This window comes from Emys orbicularis, chromosome 7 (assembly GCF_028017835.1).
Source record: "Emys orbicularis isolate rEmyOrb1 chromosome 7, rEmyOrb1.hap1, whole genome shotgun sequence".
In the NCBI taxonomy this organism is placed as follows: Eukaryota; Metazoa; Chordata; order Testudines; family Emydidae; genus Emys; species Emys orbicularis.
Genome location: NC_088689.1, coordinates 77,313,532 through 77,327,006, shown reverse-complemented (window position 1 = coordinate 77,327,006; position 13,475 = coordinate 77,313,532). Strand labels below are relative to the sequence as shown.

Genomic DNA, 13,475 nt, shown 5'->3' with positions numbered 1-13,475 from the left:
TTTAGCTTTTAAGTCCATTCTCCTCTCTCATGCATGCTGTGGTTTATAAAACACATAAAGAGAGAGGCTCTCTCGCCCAAAGCACATATAGTCTAACTCAAGCAAATGCAACATGTGGGATAAGAATTCAGGGGCACAAATATCACTGGTGATATTGAAGGCTTCACAAAAGCAGTGAGTTTTGAGGAAGGATTTGAATGGAGAAAAGGAGGGGAACTAATGTCTAGGAAGTGGGAAGCTTATTCCAGGTATAGGGGTGGCATTAAAAAAGGCACAAAACTAATGGCTTTGCCTATGTTTGAAATGCTGCAGCTGTGCCGCGGTAGTGCTTCAGTGGAGCCACTACCTACGCTGACAGGAGGGGTCCTCCCATTGCTGTTGTAGTTAATCCACGTCCCCGAGAGGCGGCAAGTAGGTCAACAGAATAATTCTTCTATCCACCTAGCACTGTCTATGCAGGGACTTAACTACGTCATTCAGGGGTGTGGATTTTTCCCTGAACAATGTAGCTTGGTCAATCTCATTTTCTAGTATAGACCAGCCCTGAGAATGGGAGAAGGGAACACAGGGGAAAGTCAGGAGATAGGGTTGAATGGGACTTAAACACATGCTTAAAGTTCTGCATGCGCCTAAATGCTTTGCTGAATCAAGGCCATAAATAGGATCCGATATCTTGCATAGATTTCCTTTTCTGTACACCTCTGTGAGAACTGTATCATTAGATAACAGTGAAAGGACACAGCTCAGCCCCTCCAAGAAACAAGGTGTAAAGACTCTTATTACACAACTGAGATGCCCTTGTCATTTGGCAGATGTCTCAGTTCAACCATAAGCAAAGTCCTAGTATGCTTTTCCCAACACTTTTTAAATTCTGCAGCTCCAACTTCACTGGCTCCTAAACTGGAAAAAAACTTGCTCTATTTGCTGATGGAAAGAGACACAGACACAAATAAAACACATTCCAGTGTCACTGACTAACAAGGTGAGTCTGCTTTATATACTCAGGCCTACAAGCTACATACACTAATCCAAAGGCTAAAATAATTCCTAAGAGACTGTGCAGCTATTCCTTTGTATACAACATGCTCCAGAACCTCTCCTGTAAACTTAATCTGCTGCAACAAATCAAGGTAATCTTGTGAGCCCCCAAAACAATTGAGATTCTTTCTGCTGACTTGCCTGGCTTTGTAGATATTTAGCTCTGAGTTACAGGAGATTTAAATCAAACCTGCTAACCCACTGATCTTGATAACCTTTGGAAAATTTTGAGCCAGCTCAAGAAATGTCAGACCTCCCTCCAGATGTCAATGGGAAATGCACATGTAGGTCAACGGGATGATCTGTCCCTTGCTCCCCACTCAGCTACAGAAACTGTGGGGGCAGAAGGTACACTACTGGGGGAGAATGGTTACTGCAGAAGTGGCTGCATTTTAGTGGTCTATGGTTGATACAAAGTAGGTCAAATTCAGATTTGGTAGTAAGTGGGGGGAACTCCATGGAAGCCAATGGAATCCTGCCAGTGATGAACTGGCTCAGGAGTTTTAAATCCCTTTGGAACCTTTCTGGTTTGGCCATCTTTGTTCAAGATGAGGAAAGCTTGTGTCCATACTGTGAATAAAGAAGGCAAGAAAGAAAGATTCTGTCTCACTCATTTCTCTCCCAACAGGAAAATCATCCTGCTGCAAAGTCACAGCTTTTCATTTGCACAATTAGCGCAGCATATAGCTACTATGGTGATGGATAGTTGGCTAGGAAAACCAGTTCTAGAAGAGCACGATGAAGCAACACACAAATTCTCATTGTGTCACTTATCAGATTGACAGGCAAACTTCAAAGACAAGGTTCCGGGGGTTTTGTGACTTAGCAGCACCCATTTGCCTTACCTGAGAACAGGTGTGTCTTTGTTCACAGTACTTGCTTGTTGCTGACTTTTATCTCTTTCTCTTTACTGTCATTTTCTCCTTGCCAACAAGTTCCCTGCCCTGCACTTTGCATTACATTGCATAAATAGCTAGGTGTGTTCTGAGTGGCTTTCACCTTCCTCTGAAACATAAGGCAATGGGCACTGGAAGTGGCATGCTGTACTTGATGGGGTCTCAAATGGTCAGAGCTCTCCCCTCAATCTCGAGTCTCCTTTGGCACTTTGCCATAACAAAAAACAGTGACCACACACATACAGCCATCATGGTCATTAGTGGGGATTAAACCAGGGACCCCTTTCAGCACCAAAAGTCAAGCCCTTACCACCTGCTGTAAAGGAGACCTTATTGAGGTAGAAGTTACAGGCTGCAGATGATTTGCTAGGACCGTTCACGGGGGGCAGGAGGGGGCTTAATCACATGCACCAAATCAGTATATTAAGTGTGCTTGCCTGGAGGATTGGGCATGAAATTGACGCATGCTCCCTTAGTAGGTTTCCACTTGTGGTATGTGAAATGCTGATCATGCTGTGTACTGTAGGTACCAACCCACTGCTAAGCAGCCTAAGAGCATTTGCCTGAGATATTTCTGTAAAGGGCACACTCAAAACAGGGAGTGTTTTTCTGCAAGTTACATGGAGACGAGGTGCATGAGCAGCACCCAAGCGACATGTTATTGCTTTCACTCATTAGTTATTATTTGATCATTTATTGCTTCTTAGTATTTGACCCACAATTACAAGAAGACAATGTCCCTGCCCCAAAGAGCTCCCAATCGGAGGTCCTCAACCTGCAAACACCATTTTCCAGGGACAAATAGTTCTCTTGAAGCCAATGAGATGAATGTGTAGCATGAGACCCATGTCTAGACAAATGGGTCGGGAGAGCAGCAGGGAATGCATGAAGCAAAGTCTTTGTTGAAGTTTGGCACATGTCTTGCAGTGCCAGATATTTTTTTGATGAGATTACAAAATAACCTGGGTGTAGAGAAAGGGGTGTAGTGTGGTGGGTATAATATGTTTTACTGGAGATTCTGTTTCTCAGATGAGATGTAAACTGTGTTCTAGGTCTTTAAATTTTCTGGCCATTAAAGATCTGATGGCCCTTTTCATAAAAATAGGGCTGTTAACATTGGGGCCTAAGGCCACAGCCATCAACTCATACAGTTACATTCTGCTTCCCTAAATTCCCCTGCAGTTTCAGTTGGACCTTCATCTTCACTTCCTGCCCTAAACTGTTGTTTGGAGTTGCTTCAACAGCCACCACGGCTGCATTTCAATAGTACAAAAAGTGATGCTGTACTCTAACTGTAGAATTTGGAAAGTGCTTTGGAAACTTACTGCTTGTTCGGGAGATTGGTGTTTGTAAAATCTTAAACTGTATTAGGCACAAGGGGGGGGGGGGTGTTAAGACTGATCTGGCTAATGTGTAAGTGTCCTGCTGCCCTCTCCTGGCTTGAATGAGAACAGCTCGACTGATATTAGATCCTGACAGTGGTTAGAGCTAGCCAATTGATTCAAATGATGGAGGCCTATGGTTTGGAGTCAGAGGGTCTGTGCACCGTCCCTGCAGTCACTGACGTTCTGAGCAGGGCCGACGAGAGGGGCGAGAAGCCGGTACAAATTACTGGGACCCAGCGGTCCGGAAGGGGGCCCGGGGCCCGGCTCCCCCCCCACCCCGTCACCTTGCCGGGGCCCGGCGGTCCGGAAGGGGGTCCGGGGCCTGGTTTCCCCCTGTCGGCCCTGTTTAGCCGGTCCGCCCTTGCTGGGGGGCCGGAAAAATTTTTTTCACAGGGGCCCAAACCCGCTCTCGGCGGCCCTGGTTCTGAGTGGCTGTGGAGTGCAGCACAGTGACAATCACGAAGGCCCACAGTGGTCACTGATATGGTACTGTCCAAAGTACCATGGGAGGAAATGGTAGGGCACAAACAGCGATCAGGGATGGTCTAGCTGTATTGCACCGTGTGTCAGTGCACAAGTCCCTTCCAGCCCTATTAATGTAATGGCTGTTTGTTCCCAACATAGAGCTAGCATGGCTCCTTGTGCTGGGCCTTTGCCTAGTATGAAGAGGGATTTTTGGAGTCATGCCCCAACCTTGCTATAAGGTACATGCAGGATTGGGGCCTTGCTGACGCAAGGAATAATGTTCTTGAGAAATTCTGAGTCATAATCTATTGCCCAAGTCTTTATGGCTCTGCAAATTCTGTACATGTGCCAAAAATCCATCTCTCTACTTGGGGTTACCCTGTGATCCCCACTCCCAGCACTCGGACCTTCCCCACCCCCTTTTCCTAAAGGGTTATGATTTGTGCTCTGAGCTAATAGTGGCTACTCTTTGATCAAATGCACCTTTTCCCAGCAGCTTTCCCTCTGTTATCACAGGCATTAGGGTTGCATCTTGATTTAAAGAGACCCAGTTACTTTCCAAAAGCTTATCAGGACTAGCATACTGAAAAACTCGGACCTGGATTGGGGTATCCTCCGTCACCCCTTTCTCTGTTCCCAAGAGGTCAACTGTGTGACTGCTCCCCTCCAGGAGATAAGTTACACAGTTTCCTTTCAAAACCTGAGTCACAGGCTGAGTGCCTGGATGCACAGATGCTGAATCAGCCATTCTGTCCTGGGCATCCTCTCCCATATGATCATTGTGGAGACATTCCTGTACTCCCACTATTCCTTCCCCAGTTTCCTCCTCTGGACCTGTATGTTCTCTAGAGTAGGGTCTGTCCCCTGTTCAGCTGTGAAGGGCTCACAGCTAACAGCCTGGACAGTTGTCTCACTGACAGGCGCTATACCCCCCTCCCTTCCTGAGGTGCTGTTGCCGTCAGCTACAGTGCAGGAGCTGGTCTCAACCACCCTCACACCTGGAAGCACGCTGCTTCCCCCTCGTGCATAGGAATCAAGAAGACTCTCTCCTATTGCTTCAGAAGTTCCTGGGACTTTAACCTTTCCCTCGGGGGTCCCAGCAGAATGCTCCTTCTTGCTGCAGGCCAATACCTTAACAGCCTGAGCTACACAGAAAAAATCATTGTCAATTAGTATGAAAATGGGATTATCGTCCACCACACCTGCTGTCAATAAACTTTCTAACCCCCCAAATTTCTATGTGTGTTTTCGCCAAAGGCACATGAATCCTGTAACCTCCTTCTAATAAAAGCTCTGCCATCTGTCCTGGCAGTATGTCACCTTCCTGAATTATACTCCACTTGACCACAGAAATCTCTGCACCTGCATGTTCCCACCCAAAGTATTCCCTGCCATTAATCCTGACAGCCTTTATGTGTTTCCTCTCTGGCTCTGCAGAGGCTAATCTAGGGTGACCAGATGTCCCGATTTTATAGGGACAGTCCTGATTTTTGTTTATTTTTCTTATAGAGGCTCCTATTACCTCCCACCCCCTGTCCCGATTTTTCACATTTGCTGTCTGGTCACCCTAGGCTAATCTTACAAAACCAATAGGATATGTTTCAATCGTGCGGGAGTTTTCTGTGTTGAGGACAGTAGAATTGTCACCCTCAGCAAGTTTGAAGATGACACTAAACTGGGAGGAGTGGTAGATATGCTGGAGGGTAGGGATAGGATACAGAGGGGCCTAGACATATTAGAGGATTGGGCCAAAAGAAATCTGATGAGGTTCAACGAGGACAAGAGCAGAGTCCTGCACTTAGGACGGAAGAATCCCATGCCCTGCTACAGACTAGGGACCAAATGACTAGGCAGCAGTTCTGCAGAAAAGGACCTAGGGGTTACAGTGGACGAGAAGCTGGATATGAGTCGACAGTGTGCCCTTGTTGCCAAGAAGGCTAATGGCATTTTGGGCTGTATAAGTAGGGGCATTGCCAGCAGATCGAGGAACGTGAGGACCTGGGAGGCAGTGGGGATGATGGTGTGGAGGGGGTTAATGGGGAAGTGGCTCTGGCTGACAGTGGGGGTAATGATGCGGAAAACGTTAATGGGGCGGAGGACCCGGCAGGCGGTGAGGGTGGTATGGAAGGGGTTAATGGGGACGGAGCACCCGGCAGGCAGTGGCGGTGGTGTGGAAGTGGTTAATGGGGCGGAGGACCCGGCAGGCGGTGGGGGTGGTGTGGGAGAGATTAATGGGGAGGTGCCCCCAGCGGGGTGTGTGTAGCACGGAAGGGGTTAATGGGACGGACGACCCGGCAGGCGGTGGGGTGTGTGTGGCACAGAAGCGGTTAATGGGACGGAGGCCCCAGCAGGCGGTGGGGAGGGGGTTGGCGCGGAAGGAGTTACTGGAACGGAGGCCCCGGCAGGCAGTGGGGTTGATGTCACAGAAGGGATTAATGGAACGTTGGCACTGGCCAGCCGTGAGGGGTGATGGCGGGGAAGGGGTTAATGGGGGGGCGGCTGGGAGAGCTACCCCTCCCGTGTTCGGAGCCCGGATGTTGAACCTCACTTGCTCGAAGACAGGCGGGTAATCGTGCGTGACTTGGCTCCTTAGCGGGAACCAGGACGGTATCGCGAGAGCGCCCCTTCTCGCTGTGCTTGGTAGCGCGCGGTTTTGGGGGCTGTGTGGGTCTCGCGACACTTGTAGCGCGTGGTAGGAAGTTTGGCGCGGGAGTTTGTGAGGGGAGCGGAGCGGTGTCGGGAGCTTTCGCGCCAGCCATGCCGGCCCGCAACACCCCGAGCAGCGGCGGTGAGCGTCGGTCTCCTCCCAGGCCTGCGGGGTTCGGAGGACGCGGGTCGGAGCGGGAAGAGGGCAGGGCTGTGGGGATGTACCTGGAGCTGGGTGCAGGAGGGGAAGGAGGAGAGCCCGGGGCTGGAGGGAAGGGGTGACTGGTGAGTGGGGGGGGGAGGGAATGGGGGATGACTGCCGGGGGCTGGAGGGAAGGGATGACTGCGGGGGGGGGGGAGGGGGAGTGCCGGGGGCTGGAGGGAAGGGATGACTGCGGGGGGGGGAGGGGGAGTGCCGGGGGCTGGAGGGAAGGGGTGACTGCGGGGGGGGGAGGGGGAGTGCCGGGGGCTGGAGGGAAGGGGTGACTGCGGGGCGGGGAGGGGGAGTGCCGGGGGCTGGAGGGAAGGGGTGACTGCGGGGCGGGGAGGGGGAGTGCCGGGGGCTGGAGGGAAGGGGTGACTGCGGGGCGGGGAGGGGGAGTGCCGGGGGCTGGAGGGAAGGGGTGACTGCGGGGCGGGGAGGGGGAGTGCCGGGGGCTGGAGGGAAGGGGTGATTGCAGGGGGGGAGGGGGCAGTGCCGGGGGCTGGAGGGAAGGGGTGACTGCAGGGGGGGAGGGGGCAGTGCCGGGGGCTGGAGGGAAGGGGTGACTGCAGGGGGGGAGGGGCAGTGCCGGGGGCTGGAGGGAAGGGGTGACTGCAGGGGCAGTGCCGGGGGCTGGAGGGAAGGGGTGACTGCGGGGGGAGTGCCGGGGGCTGGAGGGAAGGGGTGACTGCGGGGGGAGTGCCGGGGGCTGGAGGGAAGGGGTGACTGCGGGGGGAGTGCCGGGGGCTGGAGGGAAGGGGTGACTGCGGGGGGAGTGCCGGGGGCTGGAGGGAAGGGGTGACTGCGGGGGGAGTGCCGGGGGCTGGAGGGAAGGGGTGACTGCGGGGGGAGTGCCGGGGGCTGGAGGGAAGGGGTGACTGCGGGGGGAGTGCCGGGGGCTGGAGGGAAGGGGTGACTGCAGGGGGAGTGCCGGGGGCTGGAGGGAAGGGGTGACTGCAGGGAGGGGAGGGGGCAGTGCCGGGGGCTGGAGGGAAGGGGTGACTGCAGGGGCAGTGCCGGGGGCTGGAGGGAAGGGGTGACTGCAGGGGCAGTGCCGGGGGCTGGAGGGAAGGGGTGACTGCGGGGGCAGTGCCGGGGGCTGGAGGGAAGGGGTGACTGCGGGGGCAGTGCCGGGGGCTGGAGGGAAGGGGTGACTGCGGGGGCAGTGCCGGGGGCTGGAGGGAAGGGGTGACTGCGGGGGGAGTGCCGGGGGCTGGAGGGAAGGGGTGACTGCGGGGGGAGTGCCGGGGGCTGGAGGGAAGGGGTGACTGCAGGGGGGGAGGGGGAGTGCCGGGGGCTGGAGGGAAGGGGTGACTGCGGGGGGAGTGCCGGGGGCTGGAGCGAAGGGGTGACTGCGGGGGGAGTGCCGGGGGCTGGAGGGAAGGGGTGACTGCGGGGGGAGTGCCCGGGGCTGGAGGGAAGGGGTGACTGCGGGGGGAGTGCCCGGGGCTGGAGCGAAGGGGTGACTGCAGGGGGGGAGGGGGAGTGCCAGGGGCTGGAGGGAAGGGGTGATTGCAGGGGGGGAGGGGGCAGTGCCGGGGGCTGGAGGGAAGGGGTGATTGCAGGGGGGGAGGGGGCAGTGCCGGGGGCTGGAGGGAAGGGGTGACTGCAGGGGGGGAGGGGGCAGTGCCGGGGGCTGGAGGGAAGGGGTGACTGCAGGGGGAGTGCCGGGGGCTGGAGGGAAGGGGTGACTGCAGGGGGAGTGCCGGGGGCTGGAGGGAAGGGGTGACTGCAGGGGGAGTGCCGGGGGCTGGAGGGAAGGGGTGACTGCAGGGAGGGGAGGGGGCAGTGCCGGGGGCTGGAGGGAAGGGGTGACTGCAGGGAGGGGAGGGGGAGTGCCGGGGGCTGGAGGGAAGGGGTGATTGCAGTGGGAGTACTGGGAGCTGGAGGAGGAAAAGAGGGCACATGGGTTGAGAGGAGGGAGGGAGGTGGGTGTATGGGGCAAAGAGTTCGGAGGTGTGGGGCTGAGAAGTGTGGATACAGGTGTAGGAGGTTGGACACTGAGGGAAGGGAATGGCTGCAAAGGGTCTGGATGGGGTTGATAGTGATAATTGCAGTGGTTAGAGTGGGATCTTCTCGACAGTGTACCCCAACATCTCATGTACAGGGTCAGAGAATTGCCATTCAGTCCCAATGAGAACAAGCCGGAGACTCTTGTGCCCATTTGTATGGCACATGCCAGTTGATTGCTGAGCCAGTGATGCTTACTGCTGTTAACATGGCATTGTGCAGAAAGGAGCATCTACTACTCTCCTCACGCTGCAGGCAGGCTCCTGCTCTTTGAGCTTATTTATGGTTTTCATGCCATTGTAGGGCACCTGGGGGCAGAGATGGGTGAACAAGCAGAAACAGCTGTGATTACACCATCCATGCTGGAAGAGGAGGAGCAGCTGGAGGCAGCAGGGATGGAGAAGGAGAGGGAGATGCTGGAAAAGGTAAATTGGAGGGTGTAATCAAAGTTAAAATATTTCTGTCACCAGCAAAGCCAAAAATTATGTATTACTTTCTGCCTGTGGGTGCAGATTTGTTATGTTCACTTAACTGATTCGTTGCATGCTTGGACCTGATTTGTTGGTACTTGTAAAGTTGGGCAAGGTATGCTCTTAATTATCTACAGCTATGCTTTCCAGAGTGGAAATGGTTCAACAGAGTGCACTTCAAGTGAAATCAGTTTCTCAGAAACTGAGAGAGTTTGTAATATTTTGTTATGGTCAAAGGACCGCATTATTAACGTTTTTTTTTACCTTATCAATAGATTTTTAAGGTGACACTGTCAGTTTACAACTTTGTTTTTTTTAAACTTACAAATTTATTTAACAATGTTACTAATAACACAAGTTTAATAAAAGCTTTAGAACTTCAAATCCAATGTAGCTGTCACCATTATTTATCTGTGGCATTTCTTGGGCCTAGAAGTACTGAATGTTATACTTTAAAAAATGATTTGGAAAAGGGCAGTAGCTTTATAGTGAATTGGTAGGCAGTTCACAACAGTTTGTGAATCACCCATTTCACCTTTTAGTCATCTTCTGTTATTTGTGTACGCTTTTTATACAGCAGCAGGGGAGAATAAACTTTTTTTTTTTAAATGGAAACATGATTATAGCACCACAAAAATTGGCTGGACTAGTACCCGAAACTACTTTAAAATCATTTTTTTTTTATTGATTACATTTCAATTTGACAGTGTCCTTTTAAGCTTGAGTATTTTAAACTGCTATGGCTAGAAACTAGTATTTTATACACCCTGTAATTATAGCCTCTGGTGAATAATAGCTATAGCTAGAAATTAATACTTATGGTAAGCATTCATCTCTAAATTTAGCAGTTTCTGAGAATGTCTACAATACGTCTGTTAGCCTAGATCCAGACTAACACGGCTACCCCTCTGATACAAAAATTATGTTACACTTGAAGTGGGGGTGAAATGAGATGATCAGAACGATGTGATTTTTTTTTTTTTTTAGAGAGTGACAAGATGGGTGAAGTAATACTTTTTTTGGACCAGTTTCTATGGCGAGAGAGACAAGCTTTCCAGCTTACAACAGAGCTGTTCTTCAGGTTTAGGAAACTACCTGGAGTGTCACTGTTAAATACAAAATAGGTAGTTAATGCATATTTCAAGGGACCATTCAAGGTGAAGTGGCCCATTAACACCCCTTCAGTCCTGAAAGGATGGGAGGGAAGAAAAGGCAGCTTGGTGGTGCCAGGGTCGTTAATGGGTTATAGATTGTTGTAATAAGCTATAAATCCAGTGTGTCTATTCCAGTGTTTCTCAACCAGGGGAAGGTAGAGGTCTTCCAAGGGGTACTTAACTCATCTAGATCAGTGTTCCTCGATTTGGGGCTTGCAGCCCCGAGGGTGGTCATAGGATGGGTTTAGGTGGGTTGCAAATGCATGGCTGGCATTAGAAGGTGGCAAGCAGAGCAGTTGCCTGGGGCTCCATGCTTCAGCCCTGGGCGGCAGGGCTTGGGCTTCAGACAAGGCTTACAAGTGAAAAACAGGCTCAGTATCACAGTGAAATGTAAGTACAATACTTGTATTCCAATGAATTTATTTTATAATTATATGGTAAAAATGAGAAAGTAAGCAATTTTTCAGTACTAGTGTGCTGCGACACTGTGTCTTTGTCTGATTTTGTAAGCAAATAGTTTTTAAATGAGGTGAAACTGGGGGTACTCAAGACACATCAGATTCCTAAAAGGGGTACAGTTGTCTGGAAAGGTTGAGAACCACTGGTCTGTTCAGTCCCTGATTTTTAATGTCTAGCAAAGTTATGAATTTAAGCTCCCAGTCTCGTCTTTTGAAAGTGTTGTGCAGATTTCCTTTGAGAATGAGGACTGAGAGGTCAGATATGGAGTGGTCATTTTGTGAACAGGTGATGTGGTGTTTTTGTCTTTTATCAATTTTCTGAGTGTTCATTTGAGAGCATAGTGATTATCTGGTTTCAGCTACATTGTTGTTATTTGGGCATTTAGTGCACTGGATGAGGTACATTGTGTGTTGTGATGTGTAGGACTTACGGATCTTGAAAGGTGTGTTGTGGGGAATGGGGGTCGATCATTGTAGCAGTAGAAATCCGTATACAGGTTTTGTCTGTTGTTCTGGCAGGTTCCGGTGCCTCTTTGAGTTGATGTGTCCTGATCTGAAGGGAGCTTGCTTCTGATGATGAGCTTGGAGAGGCTGGGGGTTTGTTTGAAGGCCAGAAGAGGAGGTTTAGGAAAGATTTTTCAGGATGTGGTCCTCATCAGCTATGGATTGTAATTGTTTAATGATACCCCATATGAGTTCCATTGTGGGCTGGTAAGTGACAACTAGGGGTGTGCGGTTGGAGGGAATTTTATTTCTGTATTGAAGTAGGTTCTCTTGGGGGTATATCAGTGGCCCATTCCTACTTCTCTGGTGGAGTGTCCTTGTTTAATGACCGTGGTTTTGAATGCATTAAGGCAGTGGTTCTCAAACTTTTGTACTTGTGGCCCCTTTCACATAGCCTCTGAGTGCGACACCCCGCCCTCCTTAAATATATAAAAAAGTGTGTTTAATTTATAACACCATTATAAAGGCTGGAGGCAAAGTGGGGTTTGGGATGTAGGCTGACAGCTTGTGACCCCCCATGTAATAACCTCACAACCCCCTCAGAGGTCCCAACCCCCAGTTTGAGAACTCCTGCGTTAAGGTGTATATCCTAACGTTCTCGTCAGAGCATATTATGTGGAATCTGAGTGCCTGGCTGTAGACAAGATTTTTTTGATGTGTTTGGGGTGGTTACTGCATCTGTGAAGGTAGGTGTGGTGATCTATGGGTTTCTTATATATATAGCTGTCTGTAGGATTCCATTGCTGAAGCTGATCAGGGTATCCAGGAAGTTGATGCTAGTGTGACAGTGCTCTAGTTTAAATGGATGGATGATGGTTGTTGAATTTGTGGTAGAAATCTATGAGGGAGTTTAAGTTGTCTGTCCAGAGAATAAAAATATTTATGTACTTCAGGTATATAATTGGTTTTGTGGTGCATTTCTCCAGTAATTCTTCCTCTGGGTGGCCAGTGAAGAGGTTGGCATTCTGGGGAGCCATCCTAGTACCCATGGCTGTTCCCATGGTTTGGACAAAGTGTTTGAATATAAAATTGTTATGGGTGAGTATGAAATGGATGAGCTTGGTGATGTGTTTGCGGTAGATAAGAGTGTTGCCAATTGTCTTGGGGTATGTCTATACATACAGTGCTGCAGGGGTGGAGCTGTACCAATATGCTGCACCACTGCAGCGCATCTGGTGAAGACACTCTATGCGGATGGGAGAGAGCTCTCCCGTCAGCATAAAAAAAAAGCCTCTGCGAGTGGCATAAGCCATGTGATATTGTGCTGTGCACATGAACACTTATGTCGATGTAACTTATGTTGCAGATGAGGGTGGAATATTCACATCCCTGAGCGATATAAGTTTTGCCGACATAGGCTGTAGTGTAGACATAGTCTTGTAGATGTTTGAGGCAGGCAGTGATGCTGTCGTTGGGAGGGATGTTGGTGTATAGGGAGGTGGTAAGGATGGTGTTCTGAGGGAGGTTTTTAATGTTGCAGAGTTTCTGGAGGAAGTGAGTTAAAACAAAAATTAAATCTCTATAACTATAGTCTTGTATTTCCTCACTTACTACAATAGTCTGTATTGAATTCTCCCTTATTTTTCACATTGTGTGTTTGAATGTGATCTTATGTTCAGCTACATGGAAATTCTTATGTTTAATAATGCCCAATCAGTTCAAATTTAGTGAGTACTAGAACTCTGTACCAATGTTTTACTGCATCTTACAGTTTATGCAAGTTTTGAAATTGGAAACATCCAGGGATTAACACATCTGGCATCCTTTCTGATACCACTTTCAAGGCAAAGAAAGGACGAATTACCACAGTGAAGGTTAGGTGCAAAGACTGAGAGCATGCATATATTTACACCTCTACCCCGATATAATGCGACCCGATATATCCGAATTCGAATAGAACGCGGTAAAGCAGTGCTCCGGGGGGTCCGGGGCTGCACACTCCGGTGGATCAAAGCAAGTTCGATATAACGCGGTTTCACCTATAACGCGGTAAGATTTTTTTGGCTCCCGAGGACAGCGTTATATCGAGGTAGAGGTGTTCAAACTTTTTGGTAATGAGTCTGTGAAGGACATAACCATATGCCAGTTTTGCTCATTAACTTTTTTTATTGCTTAAGCATTTTGCAAAAATTAGCAGACACACATTCATTAACAAGGATTCCAGATATGACAAGTTTGAATTTAAAATGTCAAACCTGTTTTATCTGACCAGGGCTTCAGTATAAATCAAATTTCTTAACTTATAAA

General features: G+C 49.9%; 1 protein-coding gene across 1 annotated transcript in view; it reads left to right on the top strand.

Moving 5' to 3' along the window:
- The first annotated feature begins 6,483 nt into the window (after positions 1-6,483).
- Positions 6,484-13,475, top strand: part of HELLS (helicase, lymphoid specific) — a 65,095-nt gene continuing 58,103 nt past the window's right edge. The window contains exons 1-2 of the mRNA XM_065407246.1: positions 6,484-6,572; positions 8,946-9,067. Of these exons, the coding sequence (XP_065263318.1) occupies positions 6,542-6,572; positions 8,946-9,067 (153 nt within the window). The 5' untranslated portion in view covers positions 6,484-6,541. The remainder of the gene's footprint in view (positions 6,573-8,945; positions 9,068-13,475) is intronic.